Below are 23486 nucleotides of genomic sequence, written 5' to 3'. Positions count from 1 at the left end.
GATAACTTACTTCCGTGGTGTAGAAAGAATTGTTTTTTTTTAATGTTAATATATGTGAATTAATGCGCATTTATCTTATAAAAAATCAAATTAACTATCAATAATATTCTATTTCTAACTCTTATATTTTTTTTTACTTAGCTATTTTACACGTAGTTTACGAAAGGTTTTTGTTGTGATATCACTAATTTTTATCATCAATTCAAATAATAATAATAGTAAAAAATTATTATTATCTATGGCAATGACGACGCTAAAAACGGATGCCGTGATTTCTATGATTCTGTATTTAATATAAATTTTCATTAAAATTTCACACATTTTCATTGATAACTTAATTTCTAAACGTACAATTTTAATAATTTTTGCAAGAGCACATTATACACAATATTATGTTTAATGTTTTGCAGTTTACTAGGAGGTAATTGGTGTATTAGAAAATTAGTTGTATCGTTTAACAATTTTGTCTGCATATTACATAGTTTAAATGGGCAACTCCTGCTTCGATATACTATACACACACCGCCGTTGTGCAGTTATTATTATTATTATTATTTTTTATAAATTAGCTTGCTCAGCGAACACTTATTATTGCTAGATAATATTCTATTTCTGATTCTTATATAAAGTTTATTTCACAATTAATTTAAGAATTTAAGCACTATTTTCGATTCTACAATACATTTTTCTCTTCACTCATTTTTTCAAATAAATGTATGCATTATTTTGGCGTTATTAAACTCATTGGCTCATTTATGGATCGTATTCCCTTGAAAACTGTATTTCCTCACTTGTTTGTTCTCATTTAGAATATTGTACTATTAAGGAAGAAAAATCAAAATTTTAATTTTGAACAGCATTCTTAAATAAATTTATTTATAGGTACTGGTTTTTTTTTGTTACAGACAATCATACAACAAAAACTCAAATAAAATTAATTCAACTTAAAATATTGATAGGGGTATTGTCTGTCTGTATTGGTTTTTTTAAGTGAGCACCTGTACAATTTTTCGATAAAGCTGACATATATTATAAGAAGATTACAGGGAGTACAAAGAAATCTAGACATTATGATAATTTAAATAATATATTTATTGACGGCCAAGTAAACATGCACAAGATTATTTGGTATAAAATTAATTAGCTTAGTAGTTTTAGGCGTATAGCGTTTAAATAATCATAGGAACGACGTAAATAGTTTATACGATGCTGTGTCTGAATTTCGGTGAAACGGTTCGTTTGGAACGGCTGCCAGGTCCACCAGTTAAGCCAGCCTGTAACAAAAAGCGAAAACATTAATCATAATAATATAATATAATAACATGATAATGCCATAACTACATTATACGTTTTTGTCGTCGAGAAACCATTAATCTGTCCTTTTACCTAACCTAACTAGGATAATCGCACATTCACTTGCATTCATAATCGTTTAGATATCAAATTTGTGTATGCCGTATGGGATAGATTCAGAATTAAGGATGATCAAGGGAGTTGAGTGTCGAAACCCACAGATCTAATAGATCCCCCTTTTTTAGCTGAAAAACAAGTATTTTGTATTGTATATCTATATTTAAAAAAATAAAAGTTTATCACATAAATAACCAAAATAATAAAAATAAATAAAAGTAAAAAAGTTAATTAAATTTAATTACACGTTGAACTCGATAAGATGATAAAATATCATGAATAAGACCTATTAGATAATCATTGAAAATCATTGAAAATCGTCAAACGGTTAAATGTAGTAATAATAGAGATAATTATTTTTGTCTATAATGTAATTTGATGTCTATTAAAATATTATTTCTGATATAGCGATTATGTCGATGTATTTCAACTGAAAAAAACGTATCTATACGTATCTGTACAGACTTACTTTTTGAGCTTCTTCCACGATACAAGTAGTCACAATTCCGGCCAACGCACACTCTTCAGTCGTCGATTGAGCTGAAATCATAGTTATAATATGAAACAAATAAACACATTGAAATCACTGTCAAAAAATAAATAACTATGACATTTATAAAGGATAGGGTAAGGATAGGTATGATGTATTAGTTTTTATAGGTATACATATCATTATCGTGTTTTTGGTTGAGCAAATTGTAGACAAAAAAATTCGATTGATAGAAAAAGTTTTTTTAACTATGTTTTGCATACCTTTATAATAGGTTAGGTTTATTATCTAATTGTTTATTAAAAATTAAAACTAAATAATGAATAATATTTTTTATATAATATCAATAAATTGATAGTTTTAAGTGCATACTTTGTTATTTTTATTCATATTTATATGAATTTTTGGTGATTTTACGGTTATTTTTATCATAATTGTAATCATGATATGTATTTAATTTGCATATTGTATAATGATAGTAGTTACTGGTTAGTAGTTTAAAAATCGTATACTAAAAATACAATGTATAAAATAATGTATAATTTAGTACGAATTTTTCAATATTTTATAAAAAAAAAAATATATGTATTTATTGTAATCAATTTCATTTCTCATAAGAAGACAATGGTGTTTACAAAATGTTATGATAATTATTGTAATATACTATTATTTCAATACTAGTAAGTCTTTTTTTTTTTATTAAGTGTGTGATTTTAGAGGTAGTTAGACATCCCAGAGGCTTTGAATTCAGAAAGATCGCCTACGTACCATTTTCATACTTAAACATTAAATATTTCATAATATGTTTTCAAACTTAAGACTTGAAGTTTTATTATTAATATTATCAACAATTTAACCATAAACCGCTTCGAGTTCACAATGTTTTACTATGCAAAATGTTTAATTTATAATTTTCCCGTGGTTATTGGTATAGGAGTATTTCTACTATAAGCAGATTATTCTACCGAAAAATGTACGGACCGATATCTTAATAATTATACACTATACCTTTCTTTGCGCAAACATCGATTAGATCCTTTGCCTTTTTCATCATCGATTCGTTAGTTCCGTAGTATTTTTGTGCCACTTTAGTTGCCTCTTCAACCGAAAACTTTCCCTTGTTAATCTTAACATAAATTTTTTGCACGTTAAATACGTTATGTTGTTTTGAGGGCCTCGCTCCCTCGCGTATTATTCGTAAGCATAATATTATTGTTTAAAAATTATATTATTATAAACACTTACCACGTTGACTTTTCTCATTAGACAACCCATCATACACTGTAACAAAATTAATAATAATTACACCGAAACTTATTGAATTATTGAATATAATTAAATGATAATTTTATACGTCAAAACTACGTACTTTTTCGGCTTGTGTCTTTGGTATACTCATCGACCGGAACCCTTTGAGTGCATCTAAACGTAAATATCATTAAAATATGTTAAATATATTAGGTATATATTATGTTTTTTTATTAAATATCGAAAACAGTTGAAGTTATTAAAATTAACTGCATCGGATTTTCAGAAGACATTTTATAACAAACATTTTTTATATTTAAATATATGTATTTTTATAATTTATGATTAATTAATTTAAAAAATTAAAAAATATTCATATTCAATAGAATATTAGAATATTAATATTCGATAAATTGATCACCAAATTATAGTTTGCAAATTCAAACGAAATTAGTTATATGTTATCGTGCTTGCCACGATAAGGAAATAATAGCTTACCATTTAAATTAAAAAAGAAGAAATTTCCTATACGAATATTATAATATGCTATAGCGATTAAAAAACCACAAGGAATTAGGTACTTTAAATAAAATTTGTATCTATTTATAGAAACTTGTTTTTTTCGTTTTTGATGGATGTATTATTATATATAGTTTTGTCAAGCCACAGCTAAAGCAATATTAAATGATACAAATAAATTTTCATAGGAAAGCGAAGAAAATTTACCATTTACTAAAAGCATAATATTAGGTATATAAAAAAAATTATGTTTAATTAAAATAAGTTGGTGAACATTATCTATATGAGTATTATTTTTAAACTTATTATTATTACACTATTATGTGTAATAACTCACTGCTGCATTATATAATATATTATATATTGTGAATTATGATATTCTATATTAAGCTATAAAATTAAGATAATTTTTATTCGATCTTATAAATTAATAATAATAATGCACACACATATATGTTTTTAATCTACACTCTTAAAAAACGTTTGTGCTCTTATATTTTTGCACAGTTTAACTAGTACAATAATAAATGTTTATATTGTATTTATTAGTTTTAATTTTAATATTGCATAATATGCATAGCTTACAAATAATAAAACCATGTACAAAATATGTATGTAAGATGTAACTAATTTACTTTCAATTGCTTTATGAATACAAATAAAATTCATGAAATCATGATTTACGAACGAGTGAAAATAATATTCAACAGTATGGGTTCTAAAGTATAATAGAACTTATACCTACACTGATACAACCGTTTAGAAATGTAAATATTTCTAACTGTTTTACAAGTTATAATTTTTTATTCATACAGTTTTTTTTTTTTTTTTGTTAATACTTTTTTTTAAACAATCATACAGCTTTTTAGGAAATTAAATCGGGTTCCAGGAAATGTTGACATCCATAATATATTAAATAACATACGTTGTGTAAATCTTAGATGCCAATAATCTCGGGTACCACTAATCACTCATTCGATTGTAATCTGTTTTTTTTTAAATAGAAGATTACACTAGGGATCAGATTGGTTTTAAACATAGTTTTATGAATTTAAAAACTAACTCCCGTCCACGGAATAAAGAGCAATAACATATAAATATATTAGTGGTGCCATTTATCCAGAAAAATAAAATCCAAATTGGTAAAAAATATTTTCCTTATCGAAATTGAGCAACTAGAAAATTGTCAATATTGTGTTAACTTAATTTTTATCAGTTAGTTTTAAAATAATCATCATAAGAATCTATTAAGCAAATAAATAATTTGCCAGTCAATTAATAGGTAGGTACACTAAAACCGAAATACAATAATGTAGCATCGTGCTTTAATTCGGTTATAGAGAAAGTTTTTAGCACATTTTCATAACAAGTTAATTAACAAACAAGTTATTCGTTTTTAAGATAATCGGCAAATACACACACGAAGGTACCTACCTATAAAAGGAACGCCGTGTCGACTGTAAACGACAAGCATAAAATAAAACGAATTGAACCACATTAGAAGTGTAATTTTAGGCAACGAAGTGCACGAGTATAACTTACTGGCAACAATTTTTATAGGTATTTATATTAAGACCCTGATCATAAAAATGTACAATACAGTTCACAAAGGAATATTAGATAACTAATAAAATATTGAAGAATACTTTAAAAAAAAAAATATTTAGACTGACACAGGCCAACCAAACGAAATATAATTTATTTTTAAACGCTGTTTTTAAATGGTTGAAAATATTTTCACAAGGAAACTCCGGACGAGACTATGTGAATTTGATAAGTGGGAAATATCATCATCTATACATCAAATCAGAAAAACAAAAAAGTAGTATATATTCATAAGCGTTACGCTTAATGATAGCATTAGGCAATCAAATTTAATACGGATATATTATTTTGTACGGGAAACGAAGTGCACGGAGACAACTAGTTACTAGTTAGTGTATATTATATTAATTTACAAAATACCATACACATTTCATATTAATCGATTATTTTAATTTTACGAAATAAATACAGATGTGGTAATGCGTGCACATTAAATTTAAACTGCAATACATTGCGTATACACGAAATATAATAGATCCTATTATCAATATAATATTGTAACCATATTTATTATCATTTTATTTTGAAATTTAAATAGATATTGAAAAAAAATCAGCTGGTTGATTCTAAAAATCCAGAGAATGATGAATTCGAGATGGTCAATTTACTGAAGACTGAAGTTAACTATATTATTATAGTTAAATTAAATTATTTAGGAGGAATTTACCAAATGCATTAATAGGTTCTCAATAATTTTCGCTTTATAATAATGGAATTATTCAAATTCTGTTTTTTTGAACCATTCAAGAAAGATTATATGGCGTAACAAACTTTTTATTTAAATTAGAACTGTATACCATTTTTACTGTAAATAAATTGTTAATGAGATTTTTTTTTTTTTGAAAATGTATCCAAATCAAAATCGAAACGATTAGTTGAGGTATCACAATATTATTTATAAGAAAAATAATAATTCTTAAAAATAGCTTTTTAAACATATACAATAGATTTGCTTTTCATTTAAAAAAGAAAATGATATCGCCAATTGCAACGTAACACTATATTTTATACAATATAAAAATATACGTACCTATTTAAAATTATATTCGAAAAGTATATTAACAAATTCCAAAATACCTATCAGAATTTTAATTAATTAATAAATTAAAGACAGAAATTGGGGTTGAGTTTGCTTGGTAAATCAATCAATGTGTTGTTCACTTAATTTCGTGGGCTCATCTTATGTGACAATAGAATAATATTCGTGTAATTCTGCTAAAAATTAATCGTAAAAATACTGATAAAAATATAATAATATAAATAATATTACCGCCGGACAACTTTGTTTCCGATATGCAACTCTGGAATATAGAGGCAGATCGATCGTTTGAGTTTTGTTGATTATTTTCACCCTAAAATCATACAATAAATTGTTCGATCGCGTTTACAATATGACTATCCAATAACACAAAATAATATTGCTATATTTAAAACAAAATTATTTTCATTATTCACCAGTTTGATAAAAATGAGTCAAATATAATATAGAACTTATTATTATTTGATATATTATATAAGTTATTAAGGATTAAGCATAAAAATAAAAATAAATCTATTTGTCAAATATAAATGCATTTCAAATTACACTGTTTATCGTTATTTACCTACAGTGTCACTATATTATATTAACCTCTAATTTCACAAACTATTTTTTCGGAATTCGATATACTTATAATATGACTCATCATCATTACATGTGTAGTAAGTTGCTAATCTAAGTATTTATACAATTTGTAGATTACAAGTACATTTAAAATTTTAAAGTAAATCATCTGTTTTTTCACCACAATTTTATCTTGATATTTTATAAAAATGATTATTATTGTTGTTTTTGCACTATTCAACAAAACATAAAAAAAAATCATGAAGTACGAATCTTATTTAAATATTAAACTTAAATTTCGTAATAAAAATGTATTGATTAATTAAAATTAAATTAACAACATAATTCAAGTTGTTGAGTTAAAGGTTTTTTTTGTAGAGCTCGGATTTTAATCTTATAAAAATATCTCCTTTAAAAAAAAATTTCCTATTATTTATTGTATTAATTTAAATTCGAAGCATTGTTATTATTTTACATTATAAATTTAATGTATGTAGTCCAACGACCAGCGATAATGTATAACTTATAATTCAATAGTACAATAATATAAATTCTGTTCAATAAAAGTATAGTGTTGAACTTACGAATACGACAGCGACCGACAAACACAGACACGCCACTTTAAAAGCGAACATTTTTTTTTTGGGTTTAATAACGTGTGTATTAATAAATAATAAATAAAGTATAAATTAATAAAGTTTATTAATATAAGAGTTCACGATGAATTATTATAATGATTATACGCAATCGGAGCGATTTTTCAAAGACTGTAATTGTATAGTGTTTGACGACAGAATAATTCGTTTTACTTTAATTCAGTGTTTATATACTACTAAATAAAAATAAAATAGTAATAATAAATAGGAAAAGGGGAAAACAGGAGTAATAACAATTAAAATCGACGGAATTTCCACTTCCAAGCAGATATTGGCATTATGAATATGTATATATATATTATATTGTTTCCAAGAACAATAATTGTTTTAATGACAAAATAAAATGCTAAGTCATTATCATTAACCAATTAAATTATAGCATTTTATTATAACGTTAATATAATAATATAATAATAATTATATTATTCTGATGGTTTTTAACAATTTTACACGATACATAAATGTGTCAAGGAGATCGTTATTGAATCAAGGAAACCGGAAAATATCATTTAAATCTTAAAGTGTGACAACCAAAAACCAATTTGTATGTATATATATATAATATATATGTATATATATGTTATATGTGTTTATTATATTTAACTAAATTCTAAATTGTTTTATACATAATGTTTAAGAGTAAAAAAAGTAATCATAATAGTAAAAATAGTATGATTTTAAAATAAAAAAATAATATTATATACGTTTGATGAGCGTTTTAGTACATTCGGTTGCCTCTTCAATATGCAAAACTGAAAACAAAAAAAAACAATTTTTAAGTATAACAATTGTACGTAGTAGTTATATATTAGTACCTAAAATAAACTTCTGTATTGAAAATGGATATATTATTTAGGTTTCATATTAAAATTATTAAGGTTTAACCTTTTTGAAACGTCTGAAATTTGACATCACTATTATTAGGTACATTATATAATATTAATTTTAACCTTTTGTATAATTATATAGCATGTTATATTATATAAAATTGAATAATGTAAAATGCATGTGACGCTTACGAGTTTCAAGTTGAATTGTCAAGTTTCAACTGCTTGTTCAAGCACGCCATCACTACATATGCATAATTGCATGTCGCTATTATGTCCTTTGACACAAGTAATGCTGAAATCAATATATATATATATATATAATTATAAACATATTTACTAAAATGTCATAAGCAGATATAAACTGTAATAGTTAGTAGTGTTAGTACGATATTTTGTGTATTAGTTGAGTGATATTGGTGTAGGTGAATAGAGTTACCGGATTTGAGTACCTACGTGTAGTTTTCTAAATGATTTTAATAATCTGCTAGTATTATGTATTAAAAAATAAAATTCTTCGTCATTATTGTTTTTAAACGGAAATATTATGCAATCATTCTTATAATATTTATTTATTCGTTAGTTGCAAAACAAGCATAATAATATTATAGTGTATGATTTTATTGCAGTGTATTGTCGAGAGCTACACATTTATAAATTTTAAAGTCAAGTTGGGAGTCATTATTTTGCGTTAAATTATGAATGGACTGGGCAAGATATTGAAAAAAAATAACTTGAATTAATTTAGTAAACGTTAATAACGTAAATAGCTTACAAACAATTTACACAACACAAGCTTTTTTTCACGAGCTTTTTTGAGGTTTGGCAGAACAAGAATAAGAATAGTTTTTCCGATTTTTTCAAGTGATTTGTCGCTTTTATTAGGTATTGCTATTTATTTACAATGCAAATTGGCGATATAACACAGACCTTTATCGTTTTTTTTTTTTTTTTTTTTTAACACACTTTTCTGTGTACCATCGACTAATATAATATCATTATTATGTCACAAAATGATTTAGTATAAAACGAATAGTATCACCTTCTTCATAACACTTGTTGTTTATACTCTCAATTGTATCCGTAGACCATTCTGACCAGTATTTCTTCAACCCCGCTTCCATTCCAGTTTTGTTGTATGAACCATCATCGTTCAGCTGAACAATAAAATATAATATAGTTAACGTTACACATTTCAGTTTTTACCGAGTCACTTTTACACAAAGTAAACGTTTAAGAGAATAACTAAACGTAAAAATTATTACCAGTCCTAGTTTGCTGATCATGCATTTCATCAAGCACTAAAAACAAGAAAAAGAAAAAAAGAAAATTAGATTTAAAAATGTAACTAGTTGTTTTTAAACGTTAATGACTACACATTAATGCGGGGAAAACCCCGGTGTTATATGACACTTTTTTTTTTAGATCAGAAATCGAGATCGGGTAATTGGTTTTTATTGGAATATTTTTGAGACTTACACAGATTTAATATATCTATTGAACAAATCAGATCTGTTACAAGTAATTGTTATAATAATAATAATAATATGTTTATTGAATTTTACCTACTTTATGTATTTACGTATAATGTATAATATGAAAATCTTATCATCATTTATAATGTAATAAATCTAAGTTAAAAATAAAGGTATAAGCAAGTGCCAAGTGGATACCTATCTCTTTGATATTTATTCGGTGTCGAGTAGGTTACTATAATGGATGTGTTTAATTTGTATTAAATGATACATCATTGTATACGAAAATGATTCTGAGCAGAGATAGACCGTCAACCTGAATCAGTATCACTAAGTATATTTGATTTCTATTAAAGTATAATATTTTTACTTATTACGGTAGGTTGATTTAATTTTTTCGGAAAAACATTGAATTTATTATATTATTATTATTTAATTAATATAAATATGACATTGTATATATATATTATCTTTTTACCATATTTTAATAATTTCATTATTTTTTGAATATCACCTGACCATATAACAGTGAGAATCAATATGTTCATGGTATAAATAGGAAAAATATTAAAATTAATCTACCTAGGTAAATTATTATTTTGAAAATTCCATTGTGTATAATAATAATCATAAATTATGAATATATTATGAATCATAATAAACGTATAAGTTCCCATGGATACAATTTTTGAACTATAGCAAAATTATTTATCAATTATTTGTTTATAAAATATGTATTTTACACCGAATTTAAACTTAAAATATTTATAAAAATAATTTAGTTTATATTGTAGATTTTTATAGATTTTTTTGTTCCAGTGTCAATACTTAGGTTGAATATTGTATTAATTTTAAAAGTTAATTAATGATTTTGATATATTTTTTTTTTATTTGAAATACGTAAATAAAAAATACGTTTATTTGTTTTACAGAATTAAGAACAGCTTATGGGGAAACTTGTATTATATTTTAAGGGTCTTGCCCGATTGAACATTTTCTTATAGATATTTAAAAAAAGTCAAAACTTTCAATTATCTATGAATTGTTCAAAAAGAATCAAAATATTTTTAAAATTATATCACATATAAACAATTTTTATAAAATAAATATTTTATCATTGTTTTAAATTATAACGAAATAAAAAATTTAATTTTGTCAAAAACTGGTTTAATGTAAATATTCCCGTTTTGCCTTAATTTTATTTTGTTTACTAAAATAATTTATAAAAATACTAGGAATTTCACAATTTCAAACCCTCTAAGTACCAACTAAATCCAATTTTCTACAAGAAAATACCCCTAAAGCTAAAACTCTAAGCACTTTTACTGCTCCAAAAGATGACACAAAAGAAACATAGCTAGTATACAATGTCATTACTGTAAGATTAGCTCCGCTCAGAATTTAAAAGGACAAATTATAAATCTAATCTTTGTGTTTGGTTTATGCCTTATAAAAGTTGATTTAAGAATTTAACATTAATTTTATACTCTGACAAATTAAGACCAAAATTCATAAAATCATTAAGGTCGCTGGATTTCGTAGATATGTACAACAGCCTCACAATTCAGTTAATTGCTATTAACTATATATTTAATTAATAACTACCGTATAATTGTATTCGTTTTATTCGGGACATAATATTATTTGGACAGCAGTTTTATTTCACGAAATTAATTTATGCTTTATTGTAATTGACCTCGGGACTCGTTCCATCAAATATTGGAATCAATACGTAAATCAATCATTCTGACGGATATAATATTCATTTACTCAGGCCTATTATCTAATATAATCAATTAACGGATGATGAATGTTCATAATTATTACCTTTCCAGTATCTGAAGTTGGTACCTTGTAGGATTTGACAATGACGAGATCATCTAATGAATAAACAAGAAAAACATGATTTAGATTAGTTTTCCAAACAAATAGTTAAGTACCTATAAATTGTATTTTAATTTTTTAATTTTTGTGAACTTCTAATAATAATGCCACGGTGCATAATATTTTTCTCCGAATGTATAATACATAGTTTCATTATGTAATATCTATATTATTCAACGGGCCTAAGTTTATAGGTAATAGGTATATTATAATTGTATAATACTTATAAGTAGTTTGTTATATTATAATAGTTTTTAAATGCCTATTATGTGCAGGATCGTATATATTATATTATATTATAAAAGTGGAATTTTTTTTTAAAAAATAAATAAATTTTATTAAATAATGTTTTTTTAGAAAAAACTTAGAAATATAACAACATTATATTGTTGTTAACATTCATAAATATTTTTTAGTGACTTGATTATATTTCATTATAACATATATTATTTCAATTTTAATATATAGTGATAATATTTTAATTGTATAAAGTGAAACTATATCAAAAAGCAAGTTGCATACGATGATAGTTGAGAGTACCTAGTAGTTGCGATCGTATGACAGCTATAATATCATAATAATAATAATAATAATGATATTTAAATGTTTTTATTTTGAGCTTCATAAATATTTTTTTTACATACATTACATTATTTTCTACTGATTCACACCAATACAAAAGTTATACTAATATACTAACATGGAATAATAAATAATAATACCAAACTTTTTCAAAATAAATTTGATTTATTAAAAATGAATAAATCACTCGTTTAAATTTTTCCCAAATAAACAATTTCAAAAAAAAAAAATAATAAATAAGTTTGTAAATATCGTCACAAAAATACAAGAATTTAAAAATAATATAGTCTTTAAATATAGGTACCTACCTAAGTTTTAAAAATCAAAATAAGTACCAATGCATCTTTGCTTGAAATTTACATGATTGGTAATTTATCCAGTACATAATATAAAACTAAATTTATTGATTTAGTGCCTAAATATTTTTCAATAATTATATTATGCTTCGGTAAAAGAGACAGAAAAAAGAAAAAATTGTCCATCATCATTTATAATTTGTTCTGATACGACAAAACAATACTTGTACGTTATATAATTAAAAAGTTGTGTGTCAATTATACACACATATACATATAAATTGTATAGGTATTTATTATTTATATAATATACGTAAATTGAATGACATTTTTTGTGATACACTTATTCCGGACCAGTGCACTGATGATAGTAAGTGAAATTTTACAGTCATCGTACCATATTATTGTTTTATAAAAACATTATAAAAATAAAAGTAGTAGGGGAAAAATCAACGTTCAATTTAAGTAAATAGTAGTTAATTAAGTTTAATTATCATAACTATATTATATTCATAGTTGTCCAGTATCAAAGGCTATATGACGAACAACATAAAACGAGACGTTGATAAATATTATGCAAACTAATATAAAAGTCATTGTATACTAAACACTATGACGAAGCACCATTGTTTAAAAACACAGTGGTTATTATTACTAATTTTGTGCACAAATTATTGGAATATAATACCAACACTATGATTAAAAAGTGAAAAATTGTTTTTTTAAACGCAATAATAGCGTGATAACAAAGTAAAGTCTTAGAGCACGTTGTAAGACCCGTGCGTGTTGCTTTCGTCTTAGTAACGCAGAGCACAACAAATTTTACATTCTGAAGAATTCACTTTACTTTATATTATTTTTAATGTTGAAGTAAATTTGTTTATTATTGAATTTAAAACTACAAATATTATCCAGCGCTCTATATAAAGTAAGTTTTTATGGTATTTTAATCTGTTTAATCGTGACCTTAAATGCGTATTTTAAAATTATTTACAATTTGATACATATTAATGTAATTGTTGCATAACATGTGTTAATAATGAGAACTCAGATATTTATTACTTAGATTATTTTGTTTGCTTAGTCATAATAATTTCGAAGTACAAAAAAAATTTAACTCATGAGGCCAAAGACTATATTTTAAATCTGCAAATATTTTTTGCGTATACTTAAATACGTCCTACTTGTATGTATTGATTATTTTTGATTTAATAAAATATTGATATAATAATATAAACTAATGAAAATTAAATAAATAATGTTTTACAATTAAAATATTTAAGTCCCAACCAGTTGTCCGCAATTTTGAACAGAACGATAGCGATTTGCAAATAGATTACTGCAAACTATGTTGTATATATTTTACTTTAGTGAGGTTAAATTAAAAATGCTTTAAGTATATTATCACACATGCATAATTCACGCGGTGTGCTCAGTAATCAATGTATTTAAACATGTAGTACAAAAATCACGAACGGTAGTCAGTGGTTTATCATGATAACATAATATTGTACAATATAAAATCGAATAACAGACAAACCGGCGATTATAATATTATAATTATATTTGGTTTGTTTGGATAAAACGCGTGAGCGCGGAAGTAGTCATAATAATTACAGGGTTAAGGTGATTATTAATTTTAAACATTAATTTTTGTTTTAGTCGTGTATCTGTAAATTAAATTATAAATATGTTTGACATAATATATTACATAGAAGCAGATCTATCGCATTTTTTTTTTATGTTTTATTCACATATTTAACTGAAAAATGTTTCGATGTTTCGAAGAGGATTTTTCAAGATTTTGGAATATCTTTCAAGATTTATTTTTATATCAAACGTATAATGTTTTACTAATTTTATTTTCGTATTAAAATCCACCATATTAGTAGAGGAACAGTGGTCAGATACTATGTTGTCAAATGCGAGTAACCAAAGCTACATACTTGTTAGCAATACATCGAACACACATTACCACCGTTTTCTTATTTACAGATAATTAGAGAAACGATGTCAAACAAATTTGTATAGGTAGTGTTATCATACATTTATGGTATTATTTTAAACTGACTTGTGCAAAATAAAATCATACAATACAAAGATAATAGTACGATATTTTGAAATATATATTTATACATTATGGCGTATTTTTTAAGATTTTTAAATTGTAGACAATGATATTTTAATCGCTTATAGAAATCTTTAAATTGCTCGCTAAAAAATATTTCGAACTCGCGAGACAGGTAAAACGTATAATATTTTGTGTATGAACATTATAGTGAAATAGGCTGTAGTATAAGTTAAATTTGATCACACTATTCAAACTATATTATATATTTGGTATGATCTTGTAGCGAATGCGTCATAATATTGTTATCATCGTATTATTTATACGTGTAGCACTGTAGCCTAAATACATTAAACGAGTATTAAGCACGAAAACAACTTGCACGCGCTTAAAATATAGGTTAAAATAAAAGTATAAAAGCCAATTACTAACCCATACCATCAAACAAATTATGGTTTTAAAAAACACAATACTTAAAGAATATTATACACATTTTTTCTAATATGCTGTGCAATAATATAATTATATAATACATTTTGAGATACAATTGTGTCTTTTATTAGATAGTATAACACACCACACTGTAATGTGTAATACCTACTAAACTTCATTATTAATAAAGTAGAACAGTACGAAATTATAAAGTGTATATTGAATAATAACTAATAAGAAAAATCATATAAGCTAAGTATGCTCAGTAAGATTATAGGTCCCAAACGACTATTAAAGAAAAAAAAACAAAAATGAGACTATAGCATTAAAAGCACATTGCTTCATACAAAATAAACAGTAACACAATATCCTGTTGACGTACCTTGTGATACCTAATAATTGTTTAACAAATATTGGTAATCTAACCTAACCTTATCTAAAATTAATTGATCCCAAAAATCTAAACAACAGTGAAATAAAACCAAAGACGCTTTTCTTTCTATTTCAAAAGAGACAAAATAAAACTATCCAATACAGAATTAAACCACCCCTACCTCAAGGAATATTTTTAAAAAACTAACCAAACTACAGCTTATGAGTACATTTTTTTCTTATATTTTCCAATATTTTTAATAATGTATCAAATAGTATGATTTTTTTTTCACTATAATGACCATTTTACATACAAAAGTAATATTGTTATTGAAATTGTAACATTGTTAAGTCATCAATATTATAATATACAAATAATGAATTATTAAATAATAATAATAAAAATAAAAGTACAATGACTAATATTAGTATTATTTTAATTAATAATAACTAATTCCAATTTTTGGAGTATATTTAAAAAAAATAGGCTTCTCTGTAAGCTTTATAAAACTATATTGATGTTTAAATCATATTTTTTCTCATTTACATAGAGATTACTATTAGCTTTTCCACCGTCAAATTAGGCTTTATACTATAATACCGTCCAGAACATTATGATAAATTTTATAATATACTAGTTCCGTTTTGGGTATTTTAAAGGGATATCCGATTTCCTTTCTAAACACAAAATTATTAATAATACGATATACATATGTCAAATTAAATACATAGCCACATAGGTAAAATGTATTATACATATATATTATAAAGATACAAATATATTGTAAATAGAATAATATTACTTAATTAAAATTTGTCTGTATTCTCTAATTGTATTTACACAATTTCTGGTAATTTAACTGATTGTCAAATAAGTAAATTCAGTTCTAGAGAATTTATTAGATAATTATATTATTTCACCTAAATCAATATTTCCATCTCATAACATGTAGCCTAATTTTTCACACAGTACTTTGATATACTATAAACAATTCAAACAATAACATTCAAAATTCAAAATACAAAATTAAATAGGATGTTTATTTCTCACTTAAATCTATATACATTTATATATTACTTTATATATACCTCTCAAAGGAAGTTTTTAATTATTTATTAATTTTGTTACCTAATTAAAGAGTTATATTTAGTTTTTTTTTATTTGTTCAAGTATTAAAAAAATAAGTTAATTTCAAAATGGTTTGATGTTATTTTTATATTTTATAGAACCTAGAAAAATTAAATGATCTGAAACTATCAAATCAGCGATAAGTAACATTTAATCTATTAAAAATAAATGCATTAATTAATTTAAAACTATGTATTAATTAATTAAAGCTATAATTGAGGCCATCTATAAGATTAAGTTTTAACTACCTAACTTCCTAATATCTACATAATTTATAAATAATTTTTACATTCCTTACTTATATGGCTATATAAAAAAAAACATTTCATAAATCATACTTTATCACTAATCGGATACCTAGGTAGTGAAATTAATAATTGAAAAGTAAAAATATTGTTCCACGCCCTTAGAAAATTTCTACGAACGCCTTCCCTCCCACAAACCAAGTACAATGTAAATATAATTGATTTCAGTAATTATCATTAAATTGAATCCAATAAATATTATTAAAAAAACAAATAACTAGGTATATATAATTGTGTGTTTAGGGTGCAACTATATATTTGAGAGATGATATAAGCCAGGTCTATAATTTTTATTCCATAAAAAAATGTGATGAAAGAGAGTAATGTACCTTAGCCCCACCAAAAAATTACACATATTTACACCTATATGAGTTCCATAAAAAAATATATATATATAATATAAAGTATAATATGTTAAATGTAAATGAAAAAAATTGAATGTGAAAATAATATCGATTAATTTATTTTATTTGTTGCAGTTTTTTAAATATTTTATTTTAATATTCATGTGGATAATGTATTGGGGTTTACAACACTAAAAAAGTATTGTTCAGCATCAAACTATATTATTGGATTTCGATCGATAAAACTTATATATTTGAAAACGATATCTACATCGATAACAATAATGCATTTAATTAAAATAATTTAATGTACATGCATTATGCATGCATAATAGGATCATGTAATAATCTTATACATTATTATTACCTGCACATTCCGTTCAAATTATCGTAATGCGATATTATAATTGCAATGACCAATGCATACCTTTATTAATTATAACAATTTAACTGCAGAGAATGCACTTTTTAACGAATTTAAAACTGTTCATTCTCGTAGGATATAAATAGCCAGGAAATGTTATAATCGACATAAAGAACGATTTTAAATTATAATATTGTATTGACTTTTTTTTTTTTATGAAGTAACATATTATCCTACCTATTGTAACTACTAATTGTGAATTTTTAATTTATTGTCAATTTATAATTATATTATTTTCATACACTTTTATAGCGCGAATGCCTTTGATTTATCGTGAAAAAATTAACACCTTGTTTTAAAGATTAAAATAAAAGTGTTGGTTTTTTTTCAAATAATTATCCATTTTTAACAGAGTATGCGATGAATGAAAATTTCAAAATCATAATATTGGTGCTTGGGATAGGTTTAACATACTCTATTAATAGCTAAATAAGTTCCTAATATAATACATATATTATATTATATTATATTATATTATGGATACGTAAAGTAGATAAAAAAATTTTCACTACAGCCGATTGTTGTTAATACTTATAAAATTAATGTTCAATGAAAATCGACATGGCTTACTTTTACATCATTTATTCATCATTAATATTCTATTATACAGCTTTTGCGTCAGCGGTACTTATAATAGACATTTTGCTATTTTTGTAATATTTTTTTAACAGTTCCAAAATATTAGTGAAGATTTAAGCTAGACAGGATAAATTGGCAGAAATTTCAAGCATGTTGAATTCTGCGGAATTGAGTTCGGTGGTGAATAGATAAACTGTAGTAAAGAACCAATTTCTTCAAGTATTTATCATCTTAACTGTTTTTATTTATCATTTATGATTTTTATTCTGAATTAAATATTAAAATTTAAAGCGATATGAGCAAGAACCGTAATAGTAAAAATCCTGGGAAAATATTTTTTTATCACAAAAAAACAACCACAGATCAAAATTTCACATGTAAGCAAAAATTTAATGGGCACAAAATTCCAACCGATAAATAACGATTACCTATATCCGTGAAATATACGTTTCGGTGAAGCATTTTTCAAAGTTTTTTCAACCGTTAAACAGTTATTTTTTTTAAAAACCAGCATCGTTTTTCAGAATGAATTATTGGAAGTCGTTAAAAACATCTCTGCTATTTTATATACAAATAGTTGTTATCAGCTGCGCTCGTGGCTAGCATTAAAATCGCATATGTCTATGTTATTAGTATGACGTTAGTTGTTTATTAATATATTATTATTATACAGTCAAAAGTTTGTTATAAAGTATAGTTTGTTTTACTACATACAATAGTTCTTCTATTTAAACCACGTGATAGTCAATACAAATAATAATATAATACCGACACATGTGTTACCAAAGTCGGAAAACATTTAAATAAACAATTTTAATCTTTTTATGTCATCTATTATTGGTCTATAACGTATATATTATATAAATATTAAAAATATAAACAAAGTAATCCATTTTATGTAAGACACTAAAAAGGAAAGGTCAGTGCTAAAATATAACGAAAAGACTGTGTACTTATGTTGTACCAAATAACAACGATAAAGTGTTTGCGAAACGTATGCCAATATATCACTGTAGTCATTATTTGTACAGGTATTATAAACAGAGTGATCGCCAACTATACTCACCACCAATTTCTTATTTAATATTGTATTTGTAAAAATTGTGATTTTTGAAATTTTTAAAATCTTAAGGGTCATATTTTAAAATACTTTGAATTTTTATTATATTTATGGAGTGTTTGTTTGGGTAAAAACTCTTCTTTTACTAAAAGTTGTTACAGATTTTTTATTAATGGCTGTCATTTAAAACAATAAAAATTAATTAATTTCTCACTGGCATAAAAAAATCTGAGTATTTGAAACATGTGATTTTTAAGCATGAAAAAAATTTAAAAACGAATTTTGAATAAACACTTATATTGTTAAAAAATAAAATTAGGTTGATAAAATACCTGCCGGAGAATTCCGAATTATTTTAGTAAAAAATTGTTTCGAATTTTCTTATTTGTAATTTGTTCTCATAACAAAAAAAAAAAATCTTGAAAAAAGTATATTTTTTACAATTTATGTTATACTTAATTTTTTAGATACCTACGATATTGGATTATTACGAGCAAACTAAAAAACTTAAAATAATTAAAACGATAAAAAATAGTAAATAATAGAGTTTTTCTTTCAAAAATTCTGTTTTATAATTACCTCAAAGTACTTTGTAAAAAAATGTTTATCTAAACAATGGATATACTTTTCGAGATGATGAGTACTTCATACTAAAAAAATCATTCTGTATAGGAACACGAACCCGGTGATCAACAGTGATTCACTACGATGATCTATAATGATGGACGTCTTGTATTCTATTATATTAATGTCGCGGTTAACGTCCGGTATCTGCTTTATCGCCGAGCTCATATCATCATCATAATATAATACTGTTGTAGCATTAGTTGAATATTCGGACGTTTAGTCGATTTTATAACTCTGACCTTAAGCGGTGATATTATGATACAATGTTAAATAAACGCTATTTACTCGCAAATACATATCTTTAAGGATATTTTATATTATGTTAATGGTTGGATAATAATACGACCGTAGTGTCAAACGATAAAGATTTTCTTGTTTTCGTTTAGTTGTGTGTATGCATTATTTTTTCTTAATAATATGTTTTTTTTTAGATTATATTTGTAACGTCGAATAAAAAAAAAATAACCGCAGGAAATACGTTCGGAAACGTGACAGAATATAACAATGTCAACGACGAAACGGTTTTTACCTTCGGTGGCGTTGCACGCTTTTCCGTAATGATCGATTTGTTCCGTCGTAAATCGCCCCTGTATACAAAAACATACACATATTTAAAATTATAATAATAATAACAGCAACAATAATGAAAATATTACTAATTAATTGTTCAAAATAAAATTTAAATCAAACGTAACTATTGTTTTATAATATAATAACTATATATATATTATATACTGCAAGATGTATTTGAATAACGAGATAGTCCAAATGTCATAAAATCATAATGAACATTTATCAAATATATGCTTTATAATTTAAACATAATATCTATCGGCGTTATATAATATATTTTCTATTAATATTCTACAGGGTTATTTATCAAACATGATGTCCCACTTGTGTCATTTAATAAAGTATTAATTTATTATTCAAACTATGATTTTTAGAATTTTTAAGTAAAAATAAAAAGTACTTAATTGCTTAAATGAAAGAGTGGTTTTCTTCTTCTCTCTTTAACTTATAAATTATTAAACAGATATATATATATTATATAAACCTATATATTTTTTTTTTTTTTTGAAAACTTTGATGCACCTAAATCAAAATTTGAACTAGTTGAGTTATTAAATTTTTATGCCAAACATTATACATATTAGTGGTCCTTAATAATGATTTTATAATGAGTATCTAATAAGTATTTATATAATAAGTAATACATATACTTAAATTTTTGATTATTAGACATTTTTTTCGGGCCTCAAGCATAAAAATTTGGAAGTTACAAATTGTTTGGAATTCGTTTTAGGTAGGTAGGTAAATCAAAATCACCAAAAAAGTTTTTGTCGTCACAGGACACTTTAAGAAAAATACTTAAATTGCATTCAAAGTTTAAGTATTTTAAAAATGGTCTTAAATTTAATGGTTTTAAATATGGTCTTAAATACCAAAGTAAATTTAAATATTCCAAAAACCATAAATTTAAAACATTAATTAGTATTGATGTAAATTGTGCACCATAGTTGTATAAATTTCACACAATTCATAAGAATTCAAAATAAAAATATTATAATGCAAGTAAGTACTATTTATCTAACCTAACCGAACGAATTTTTAATGTTACTTAGAATGGTAAAAATCGTATATATCATAGTTTTTAAAGATAGGTATATATATATTTTTACTTTCCAATTTTATCTGAGATCAGACAAATAATTCACGACAGATTATCAACTCAGTGTCTATTCGAACCCTGTATAATATATAGATATATTGTACTAGGTAAGCAATAATTGTTTCACCTCAATCATAGTATATGTATACTTCAACTATAAAGGTCACGCTGCAAGAGAATGCAGAAAGGTAGAAAATTATCAGACATCATTAATCGTTTATTATAATGGCCAGACAACAAATTATAAATAACTAATGTCACTCGTAAGGTCTAATACAGCGGTCAGCATATCAGCCAGAATCAACATTATTATATGATAATATAACATGTTATAATATGGTTTTTGTGACACCTAGGGACTGAACATTAAACAATTTTATACGCTTACTGGTTCATAAAAATAAAGGGTTCAGATGTTTAGTTACTAGTATTTTTGGTAAATATAGATATTTATCGTATCAAATCATTAACAAAATAATTTAAATTCTTTAGTTAATAATAATAATTACATAACCATTAGAACTAACAAATTTCCCAAAAGTAAAATAAATGCAAAAATCTGTATTTATTAAAAACAAAACTGTTATATTGCCATTACAAATTAATTTCATAGCGAGAAACAACATAGATAAAAACAAATTTTCAAACAATTTATTGTAACTAAATCCAAAAAAAAAAAATAGAAGGGGACTCAAAAGTGTAAAAAAAAGCGTGAATACCTACCTTAAAATTGAAATGTCTTATTGATTAGAGTATAATTAGAATGGTAATGAATATTTGTTTTTATATATAAATGGGATTCCACCCCTCACATTCCACTTAAATCTAAGAACTGGATAAATGTATTGATTTTACAATTTGAATATAGTTTTTCTTTTATATTTTTTTATTGTGTATGAAACTTAAAAACACTTTTACTAGTAAAAACAAAAATGCTCTATTCAACAATTTTGAGGATGGTTTCTGGTAGTATATTGTATTTAGTTTGTTTGTTTAGCTTGATAATTTGAGGAGTTAAAAATATCAAAAAAAACATATTGAATATTATTTAATAAAATGGCATAACAATATTATATCTAACAAAACATTCTTATTTATTGAAACGTGCCAAGTGATTTTTTGTTTTAAAAATGTATGCAGTTAACAAACCCATAAAAAGACATTTTTATCTTACAATATACCTAATATAATTTTAAGAGGACAGGCTTAAAGTTAAATCAACAAATAAAACAATATTAGCTTGTTTTATTTAAATAACAAATTTAAGAATTAATAAAATTACAAGTCAATACATGTAAGGTCGATTTTTATTCAGAATGTTGGATTTTGTGGGTCCCATGAGGTGTATCTTGCATATTATTATTATATATATATAAATATGGATTCCTATAGACTTATAGATTACAAAAATGTTGCACCTGGCGCTTAATGACTGCAAATTATAATCTTTATATAGGTACTTACGAAGCTGCATGAAATCAACATTGCAATACCAAACATCAACGATGTGTAGAAAGTTGACGAAATCATTTCGTACGTTGATTGCGTTTTCACGGTCCAGAGAATAAATTTATTGTCGTTATTATCACTCTGTCGGGACACCCCGTCGGGAGAAGACTGTGCACGTCGTTTTATTAGGTACAATATTATAATAATATACATTAGATAGGTACAAATTAAACAACCGTCCAGACAGACTTTGGAGTTTGCGATTGTGTGAGTCGTATATAAAATATACAAAGGTTAACAATAAGCTATCTACGGGTCATTCGTTTAGTCTGTGTGTGCTGACCAAATATAATACAATATATAATTGTTATATATTGGATGGAATGAAAAAAAATATACGATATACCGTCTGTGAATAATAAATTGTTGT

General features: G+C 24.6%; 2 protein-coding genes across 3 annotated transcripts; both read right to left on the bottom strand.

The window, feature by feature from the left end:
• Positions 1 to 1068: 1068 nt before the first annotated feature.
• LOC114123383 (general odorant-binding protein 28a) lies at positions 1069 to 7712 on the bottom strand. The gene is made up of 7 exons (XM_027986330.2): positions 7460 to 7712; positions 6543 to 6624; positions 3270 to 3322; positions 3146 to 3181; positions 2909 to 3026; positions 1880 to 1950; positions 1069 to 1274 (listed from the first exon to the last, which is right to left on the bottom strand). The coding sequence occupies exons 1-7, from the start codon at positions 7508 to 7510 to the stop codon at positions 1200 to 1202; spliced, it is 486 nt and encodes a 161-aa protein (XP_027842131.1). The 5' UTR covers positions 7511 to 7712; the 3' UTR covers positions 1069 to 1199.
• Positions 7713 to 8097: 385 nt separating this feature from the next.
• On the bottom strand, positions 8098 to 23284 carry LOC114123385 (uncharacterized). Of its 2 annotated transcripts, XR_003592346.2 has the most exons (8): positions 23072 to 23284; positions 20465 to 20522; positions 11661 to 11713; positions 9624 to 9659; positions 9401 to 9515; positions 8551 to 8653; positions 8347 to 8429; positions 8098 to 8283 (listed from the first exon to the last, which is right to left on the bottom strand). XR_003592346.2 is itself a non-coding variant. In XM_027986332.2 (7 exons), the coding sequence occupies exons 1-6, from the start codon at positions 23267 to 23269 to the stop codon at positions 8556 to 8558; spliced, it is 558 nt and encodes a 185-aa protein (XP_027842133.2). In that variant the 5' UTR covers positions 23270 to 23284; the 3' UTR covers positions 8098 to 8283; positions 8551 to 8555. The 2 variants fall into 2 exon arrangements, 1 of the variants encoding a protein (XP_027842133.2); XM_027986332.2 differs by lacking the exon at positions 8347 to 8429.
• Positions 23285 to 23486: the final 202 nt, after the last annotated feature.

This window comes from Aphis gossypii, chromosome 1 (assembly GCF_020184175.1).
Source record: "Aphis gossypii isolate Hap1 chromosome 1, ASM2018417v2, whole genome shotgun sequence".
NCBI lineage: Eukaryota > Metazoa > Arthropoda > Insecta > Hemiptera > Aphididae > Aphis > Aphis gossypii.
Note: the sequence above shows the minus strand (reverse complement) of the source record. Positions and strands in the feature narration are given on the sequence as shown.